This window comes from Molothrus aeneus, unplaced genomic scaffold (assembly GCF_037042795.1).
Source record: "Molothrus aeneus isolate 106 unplaced genomic scaffold, BPBGC_Maene_1.0 scaffold_34, whole genome shotgun sequence".
Taxonomy (NCBI): domain Eukaryota; kingdom Metazoa; phylum Chordata; class Aves; order Passeriformes; family Icteridae; genus Molothrus; species Molothrus aeneus.
The window spans coordinates 3,604,841-3,614,236 of record NW_027099005.1 but is presented as its reverse complement, the minus strand read 5'-3'; the positions used below and the strand labels follow the sequence as shown (position 1 = coordinate 3,614,236).

At 52.5% G+C, this 9,396-nt stretch overlaps 1 protein-coding gene across 1 annotated transcript; it reads right to left on the bottom strand.

Annotated features, from left to right (window-relative positions):
* Window positions 1-430: 430 nt before the first annotated feature.
* Window positions 431-1,363, bottom strand: LOC136570502 (olfactory receptor 14J1-like). Its single transcript, XM_066570964.1, has one exon. The coding sequence runs from the start codon at window positions 1,361-1,363 to the stop codon at window positions 431-433; it is 933 nt and encodes a 310-aa protein (XP_066427061.1).
* Window positions 1,364-9,396: the final 8,033 nt, after the last annotated feature.

Genomic DNA, 9,396 nt, shown 5'->3' with positions numbered 1-9,396 from the left:
AGGCCCTGCAGCAACACCAGGGCCAGCAGGGCAGTGGGGCAGGGCCACGGCAGCAGCACTGGCAACACCAAGTGCTGCTGCTGCTGCTGGGCACAGCTGCTGGGCCAGCACTGATCTGCCCCAGCTCTGCACACAGACATTGCTGCTGCAGCTCCAGAGAGGGAACAGAAGGGGCATCCCTGGTGAAAACTTTGCTGGGAGATCCTTTAGCTCATTTAAAGCCACTGAGAGCAAAACTCTTCATTGACACAGTCAGTGGGTCACGGTAAAGGTGGAGAGAAACAAAATAAGAAATGGTAGAAAAAAGGACCTTGCTTTGTGGACAATATTAAAAACGAAGACAATAAAATGAAGTTCCAAAATAAAATGAACAAGTACTATCGAGGATTTTTTTTTTTTTACAAATGACTTGCATAAATTTCCCAGAAGTTTATTGTTCCTGAAAGCATCCAGTGATCAGTGTCCACACTGCAGCCTTGAGCTCCTGGTTCCTCAGGCTGTAGATGAGGGGGTTCAGGGCTGGAGGCACCACTGAGTACAGAACTGACAGGGCCAGATCCAGGGATGGGGAGGAGATGGAGGGGGGCTTCAGGTTGGCAAAAATGGCAGTGCTGAGAAACAGGGAGACCACGGCCAGGTGAGGGAGGCAGGTGGAAAAGGCTTTGTGCCGTCCCTGCTCAGAGGGGATCCTCAGCACAGCCCTGAAGATTTGCACATAGGAGAAAACCATGAACACAAAACATCCAGAAGCTAAACAGGCAATAATACTAAGAAGTGCAAGTTCTCTGAGTTTGGAGTGTGAGCAGGAGAGCTTGAGGATGTGTGGGATTTCACAGAAGAACTGGCCCAGGGCATTGCCATGGCACAGGGGCAGGGAAAATGCATTGGCTGTGTGCAGCAGAGCATTGAGAAAGGCACTGGCCCAGGCAGCTGCTGCCATGTGGGCACAAGCTCTGCTGCCCAGGAGGGTCCCATAGTGCAGGGGTTTGCAGATGGACACGTAGCGGTCGTAGCACATGATGGTCAGGAGGGAAAACTCTGCTGAAATGAAAAACACAAACAGAAACACCTGTGCAGCACATGCTGAGTAGGAGATGGTGCTGGTGTCCCAGAGGGAATTGTGCATGGCTTTGGGGACAATGGTGCAGATGGAGCCCAGGTCGCTGAGGGCCAGGTTGAGCAGGAAGAAGAACATGGGCGTGTGCAGGTGGTGGCCGCAGGCTACGGCGCTGATGATGAGGCCGTTGCCCAGGAGGGCAGCCAGGGAGATGCCCAGCAAGAGGCAGAAGTGCAGGAGCTGCAGCTGCCGCGTGTCTGCCAATGCCAGCAGGAGGAAGTGCCTGATGGAGCTGCTGTTGGACATTTGTTCATTCTGGACATTGGGGACTGTTGAAAGAGGACATTGACAAAGTTCGATCAAATTTTTTGAGTCAATTCTTTGTGGTTTTTTTGGAATCTCATCAAAATCATTTCTCTTCCTGGGAGGAAATTTGGCTAAACTATTTTTCATTTTGAGTTTGTGCTGCTGAGTACCTGCCTCATCTTTAGCACTGCTCTCAGGCTGAACACTGGGGAGCCCAGAGGGAAAACAGGGCTCCTTGAGCCCCAGTGCAGTCAGTGCAAGTCCCCACTCAGGAGTCCTTTGGTCATTACAACTCATCTGTTTCAGGGTGCCTGCATTAAGAATTTCTTGAAAAATAAAGTGGACTTTTTGAACAGTCCAGTTTAAAACTAATTTTCTCCAAAGCCTTCTCTCTTTCCCTGTGCAGCTGAACATGGAGGGATGCAAAGGGTTGGTCTGGCTCTCTGCTGCCTGGAGTTGTGCCTACTGGGAGCTGTTTCTCTCTATCCAAGCCCTGTCCCTGCCAGTGCTGCCAGAGCCCAGCCCAGCCCTGGGGGCTCAGCTCTGCCCTGCAGCCCCCTCCCAGCACAGGGCACTGCCCAGGGGCATCTCCCTGGCAGCAGGGCCTTAAGGGCAGGCCAGACAAACAGAGATGCTGCAAGCCAAGGTGCTGCTGCTGCTGTGTGTAGGGAGAGGAGGCTGAGGAGGCACTTTCTGAGGGAGATCTGAGGCCCATCTGCTGATGCCCAGGCTGACAGTGCAGGAGGCTCAGGGACACAGCCAAAGCTGAGAGCCCCTTTCCCTTCACTTTAGGAGAAAGCTGAGAGCAGCCCTGGCCATGCAGCACCATCTCCAGAGTAGGAGGAATCTGCCCTGATGGGGGTGGCTCCTTGCACCTGGAACTTCTCCCCTGCAGCGTCCATGGGGAGCTGCCAGGCAGGCTGAGAGCTGCCCCTGGCAGGTGGCACATGCCCTGGGCTGGCCAAGAGCCCTGAGGGCTGCAGGAGCTGCTGTGCAGGACAGCCCTGGGCAGCCCTGGCTGCAGCCCCAGCTTCAGCCCCTGCAGCCGTCCCTGGCAGCAGGAGCCGTCCTGCCCTGTCCCTCTGACGGTGCCCAGGGCAGCCCCGCTCTGCAATACATCCTCCTCCTCCTCCTCCTCCTCCTGCTCCTCCTGTGCCACAGAGAAACTGGGAGAGTCCTCCTGACACATCCCCCTGGCTCTGGGGTGTGCTGGCTTCAGGAGATCCCTCCAGGAGCACAGGGGACATTGCCCTGCACCCACACACTCACCATGCACAGGGCTGTGAAGATCTTTCCCCAAGTGGAGTCTCAGCTCAATGTCTTCCCAATCCTGATTGCCTTCAGCCTGTCTCTGCCTGGCTCCTGTGCCCTCAGTGCCTGCAGGCAGAGCCCTCAGCCCTGCTGGGCTGGGAGAGGAGCTGGCCCTGGGAAGAGCTGTTCCTTTAAAGCTCAGCAGCACAGACACAGCACAAGGACTTTAATGATCCTCTTGGGGATTTGGTGTTGTTTACATCAGACTCAGTCCCTGAGAGAGTGATCAAAAAACTTCTCAAGAACTCAAACTTAAATTGAAACTGCAAAGTTTCTTCAAGTTTTAATGGGTCCCATTGTGGAACATGACTGAGAAAGTGTCCCCAGGTTCCACTTAGAGCAAGAACACTGCAGGCAGTGATGACAGCTGGGGACAAACAAGGCCAAGGTGTCTCTGGTGCTGAGCAAAGCTGGATGTGTTTGAGGAATGCAAAGGGCCAAGGCCTGAGCCCCAGGGCCTGGCCAGGCAGATCCTGTCCCTCCCTCCTTGCTCAGGGCTCTTGCCGGGATGGGCACTGGCACGTGGGGATGTGCAATGCCAAGGGCAGGAGCATGGGGCGGCCCCTGCCAGGCTGCTGAGCAGGGACAAGGAGGCCATGAGGCCCCAGGCCTGCAAGGGTCACTTGTCTCCTGCTCCTGCCTCAGGCCCAGGCCCAGCAGCCATGGCCAAAGTGCTGCCCAAGTTGGCTCTGGCAGGGCTGTCTTGCAGCTGCTGCCCATGCCTGTGCCCTGTGCAGCCCAGGCTGTCCTACGGTGTCCCTGCCCTGCGCCTCTGTCCCTGCAGGCTGTCGGCATCCCCCGCCTGCCCCACCTGGCTGGGCCCTTCCTTTGCTGGCAGCTCTGCCTCCTGCCTGCCTCTGCCTGCCCACACAAAGCCTGGGGCTGACCCAGACTCCTTCTGGGGGATGTGTTGCTCCACAGCCCTTCCCTGTGAGGGAAATCCCTTTCTCTTTTTTCCTACTCTGGTCTTCCCCAGGTTCCCTTAGCTTTGATTTTTTTCTTTCTCTGGCTGTTGTCTACCATGTTAAAATGATCCACCCTGCAGCCCCTCCCAGGGCTCTCCTCTGCTGTCCTCAGTCTGCACCCCACTGAGCACAGAGCTCCTGGGTCTCACTGTACAGTACTCATGTGCTTGAGGCCATGGGTGCCTGGACCAGAAGGACGGTTCTTTTCTACGGGAAGGAAACCACAGAGCCCCAGGGTTTTGAAGGCAGATCAGAGGCAGTCACCAGAGGCCAAGGCAAGCCAGACCTGTCTGTCCTTGCAGCTTTTGTCTGAAAGCAACCCTTGGATATTTGGGGAGTTTTGGAGGTGGAATTCCATTTCAGCCATGAGTGCCTGGACCAGAATGACAGTTCTTCTCCACAGGAAGGAAAGGGCAGAGCCCCAGTGTTTCAAAGGCTGATTAGAGACAGCTCCAAGGAGGCCAAGGCCAGCCAGACCTGTTTGTCTTGGCAGCTTTTGTCTGGGAGCTATCCTTGGATATATGGAATTTTGAAAGCAGATTCCCAATTTTGGCCATGGACACATCCATTGAAAGATGTTCTTTTCTATGGAAAGAAAAGCACACCCACCCTCCCCCCCGCATTGTTTTGAGGACAGATGAGAAGTGGCCCCCAACATGCCAAGGCCATCCAGAGCTGTCTGTGCTGGCAGGTTTCATATGGGATAATCTGTGGATTTAATCAGATATGGAGGTAGAATCCCAATTTCAGCCATGAACCTCCGGAGGTAAAGGAGAATTCTTTCGCACAGGAAGGAAACCACAGAACTCGGGGGCTAGATGAGCTAGATGAGAAGCAACCTGCAACATGCCAAGGTCAGCTGGAACAGTTAAGCCAAGCCAACCAGAACTTTCCCATGTTCTTGGATCCCTGGGGCCCTGCAGCATCACAATGGCCTCTTGGTGTCATGAGGCTCCATAGTATCACAAGAGATCTTTGTTTCCATAAGGCCCAGCAATACCACAATGGTCTCCTTGGCTCTGCAGCGGCACAATGGCCCCTTGCTTCCATGAGGTCTTGCAGTGTCAAAATGGTTCCCTTTGTTCCATGGAAATGCACAATGGCCCCTTGGTTCTATTGGGCTCCCCAGGATCACAATGGACCCTTGGTTCCACAAGGCCTGCCTGTGTCACACTGGCCCCTTGCTTCCATGAGGACCTATGGTGTCACAATGGCCCCTTGGTGCCATGGGGACTCAGGGTGCCAGAATGTTCTCATTGCTTTCTCAAGTCCCTGTAGTGTTGTCTCGGTCTCTCTGCGAGCCTCTCAGGAACCCTGGGCCAGTCCCGAGTCGGCAGACACTGGGGGGAGCAGCCCCAACACGGCCGACAGCGGGGGACACTGTCTGTGCCCCGAGGGTACTGAGGGCACCTGGGCTGGGCGCCGGTGCAGCACAAGAGATACCAGAGACATCGGTAGAAGATAAAGGGCCGACTCTTAGCAGGGGTTAATCCAAGCTTTTATTAAGATCCCAAAGGAGCTCCTGCGCCTCAGGGGGCCTCCTGCCGAGAGCCCCGGGAGATGTCCGAAGGTCACATTTAAAGGGAGGAGGAAAGCAAAAGTAGATAACATTTTACCAACCAATAGGTATCTCTGAGGGATGGGAACTGGGGGATAGACATATAGGGCAGCGTATGGGACTAGGCCTGGGGGGCTGACCCCTGGCCTCTGGCAAATCACTCGACAACTTGGACCGAAACTTCTGGATGGGGGGGATGGGATGCTGAGTGATTGACAGAGAGCCAGGGTGGGGGTTTAGGGATGATCTCATCCTGGGAGAGGGATAACACAGGTAAAGGGAGGGGAGTACAGTCTGGGATAAACCATTTGGGAAAAATATAGGAATACAAAACAAAACTATTTCAAAATATTACAAAATATAAAAACGCACTACAACATAGTGTCACAAAGATCTCCTTGATTACACAAGGCCCTGCAGAGCCCCTTGATTCAACAAGGCTCAAAGTGCCATAATAGTCTCCAGGATTCCATGAGGCCCCAGAATGTCACGATGGACTTTTGCTTCCATGAGCTTTTGTACAGCCAACAACAGTTTCCTTGTCTCCACAGTGTCATAATGGATCCATTGTTCCATGAGGTGCCTGGCCTCCCACAGCTTCTCAGAGACCTTCTCCCCCTCAAGGTCCCCAGCAGCCCCTCATGGCCCCTCAAAAGCCCTTCATGGCCCCTTACAACCCCTTGCAGTTCCATCATGGTCCATCACAGCCGTTCACAGCGTCCCAAAGCTCCTCGCAGCCCCTCATGGCCCCTCACAGCCCCATGTCCTGTGGCTCCTCCCAAAGGAGAAGGGGTCAAGCCCTGCTTGTTCTCCTTTTATTTCGGTCCCTTCACAGCCATGAGTGCAGAAAGGCTGAAATGGAGCCTTTCCCCAGCGTTTCCCTCGGGGTTAACTGCGGGCTGAAGCTCTGTGCTGGCGCTGGCCCGAGCGCCACCATCCCTGCAGCCGCCAGGCCTTTGCTGTCCCCCCGTGTCTGTTCCCTGTCCCCGAGTCCCGCCCGGCTCTGGCAGCAGCAGCAGCCGCAGCGCAGGGGGCGCCGGCCCGGCCCAGCCGGGGCTCCCGGCCAGGAGCAGCAGCAGCGCTGGCCCCTTCCCACCTGCTCCTGCCTCGGCTCCCAAGGGCTTTTTCCAGCTCAATTCTGGACTAGAGCAGCAATCACCCACACACAGCCCTGACTCCTCAGGGCCCGCCTGTGCTGTCCTGAGCCAGCCCTCAGAGGAAGAAAGGATCGGGTTCCAGCGCTGTTTTCAGCACTGTTTTACTCACCCTGATGTGGTAGCAGGAGGCTGCTGCTGCCTTTGCCTTGGGAATTGGAGATCATGGCTGCTCTTGCCACTCTCCTGCTTGCCACTTGAAATTTATCTTTAAAACTGCAATTGCCTTTTTTTATCTTAGCTACCCAGAGTGCTTTCGTGACAGTGAGTGTGGGAAACCTTAAAATCATAGGGGTTTGGGAAAGCTGCAAAAGGCAGGCCTCAGAGACAGCAGAACAGTGATTAGAGCTAAGTGGTAGCCATATGATTTGTCAGCAGAAATGTTATATAAGTAGAAAGTAAGGACAAATAGAACAATGGGTTTTGTATTAACACTTGGTAGAATAACTCCCTAAGCTACAGAGAAGTATATCTAACGAGATACTAGGAAGTTCTAAGCTTGAGCTCTGTGCATTGTGTTTTAAGGCTTACAAGCAGGTATTGTATTCAAAATAAACAAGCATTGTTTTAACCAAAGGCACCTGTGCTTATAGTGGTTGGATAGAACTACCGTCAATATGCTTTTGCTTTGTGGGATTGGTAAAAAAACTTTTAAAGTAAGTTGTAACATTGAGTTCTTTGTCTGCTGCTTAGGACATGAGCTGCTGGCATCTTCCCATTCTCATAACCATGTAATGAGACTGATGCTGGAAAATAAACAGCTCGAGACACGTTCCTCAACAGCCCCATCCTGTTGGTGATTTGTACATAGCCCCGGACCGGGAATTGGTGAACTCAGGCTTTTGGTCACAGGCATCGTGATTAGCAGATCTTGAAATGCTCTCAAGTCCCTGAGCACAAAGTCAAGAAGAATAAAGCAGCCACACAAGCCACATATGCAGTGCTCAAACACAGTCCTGATGCTGCTGCTGCTGAAATAGAATCAACTGAGAGAGGCCATCACAGAAATTGCCTCTCAAGTGTCAAATCAAATGAAAAAATCCACCAGGAGAAAGAGAAACCAGAACTTCTTGACTCCCTCCATTGTTTCTTCCGAGCAGGAGCAGCAAATGGAGATGCCCAGAGGTATTTCCAGCTGCTGCTGGTCCCAGCTGGAGCCCAGCCTGCTGCCCAGGCCCAGCGGGAAGCTGAGCCCAGCCCGGGGAGCTCCCGCAGTGTCGGGAGCTCAGCGCACGCGGGGCCAGGCCCAGAGCCCCGGGCACGGCCGCCCATTGCGGGGCAGCGGCGCAGACGGAATGTCCTGCGGCCCAAACCTCCTGCTCCTGCCACACAGCGCCAGCGCTCTCCCCCTCCTCCTCCTCTCTCTCCCAGCACGGCACAAATTCCAGCTCGGAGGAGGCTGCCCCAGAGAGGGCTCAGGCTCCTGCCTCAGCCTCAGTGTCCCTGCAGAGGAACAGGGCATCTTTCAGGCACTTCCACAAGCTCAGGGATCCCATTTCATGGGGAATCTGGGATGAAAATGGCCTTGTTAGGAAGGACAAAAGTGGAGGGAATGGATTGGAAAGTATTTAGGAAAAATGATCCTTTGTACAGCCAAAGTTCCCCAAGTCATTCCCTGCATTTCTCCTTTTCAGATTCTTTCAGTCATCTCCTCAGAGGTCCAGCTTGTTCTGCTGCCTTTCATGAACTGATTGTACTCTTGATTCATATCAGTGCTGGAGATGTAGAAGCATCTGAACTGTGTCGGGTTCGGCTGTCTGTCTCTGCCCCGACACGGGTAGTGTGGTTCTTGGGTGGCACGCGTTTTAAAGGATGAGTCTGGACTCTTCAGCTTTTCAGTCTTCAGGTTGTTTATTATTTCTTATCTACAAAATTTTCTGTCTGCCCAACAGAGGTCTGATCTGCAAGCAGTCACAGGCACTCTCTGACCACCCACGGGGCGGTCATGTCTTTTTATACTAATATCTACGTACACAATATTTACCTTTATTTCCCAATGCTTTTCACCCATGTTGGCAAGTGCACCTTCACCATAAACCAATCCCCAAATGCCAACATCACCACAGGAGATGGAGGACAAGAAGAAGGAAGAAGAAGGGCAAGACACGCCCTGATCCCTCCATCTTGTCTCCATAACCCCCCTGTACCCAAAAACCTTAAAATCTATATTTCACTTTCTAAATGTGTCTATTTTACACCTTTTACTCTAAAGTGATTCTCTTGTCCTCAAACTCTTGTTATTTCTGTGGATGGATCAAAATCAAGCCACCAGACACTCTTGGCAACATTCCAGGATTTTCGAGACCCCCAAGGGTTCTCCTGGCATCTCTGAACATCAGGAATGATGTGCTGAGATCCCACATCTCCCCCTTCTGTTTGCACCAAGAAGACTTCTTTGGCAACTTGACTCATGACACGTCTCACACACAAAAAGATGCATGGGACGATGAGCATGAGGACTAAGAGAATTATTAAAATATAAAATCCCATTTTTAAAAACCCTCTCCATAAGGGAGAAAGATCAAAAAATCCCGCCAAATCATCAATCCATGATCCAGTGACTTCGCCTAGTTTCTTTATACTGTCTTTTATGTTTTGAATACTTTCATGAATTGATCTTGAATGATCTGAGAGATTCATGCAGCACATTCCTTCAAACTCTTCACATCCATGTCCATGAGCAAGCAATAGATAATCGATTGCTGCCCTATTTTGCAGAGTTGCCTCTCTCACACTGCTGACATCTTTTAACATATCACTCAAAGCGAGAGAGATTGATTGAGCATGCTTGCTCAACCAACAACCCATGTGGTCCAGTTGAGTCAAGGCCACCCCCGACGCTGTCTGAGGTGAGAAAATTGCTGCCGCAATTCTCCTTGCCTTGTCCCAAGTGTACACTTCATCATCACAGTTTACACTGTAATGTTGCAAGGACCTTTTTTCTTTGTGTTTTTGCTCTCTTAACGCTTTCAAATCTGGTGACAACATTGAAATTCTCCCAATGCTGCATGGACCTCCCTGGGCATTTGCAGGAATGCCGTGCCA

Bases quoted from the DNA above. Each gene is read 5' to 3' on its own strand.
- LOC136570502 (XM_066570964.1), bottom strand. From the start codon at position 1,363: ATGTCCAACAGCAGCTCCATCAGGCACTTCCTCCTGCTGGCATTGGCA.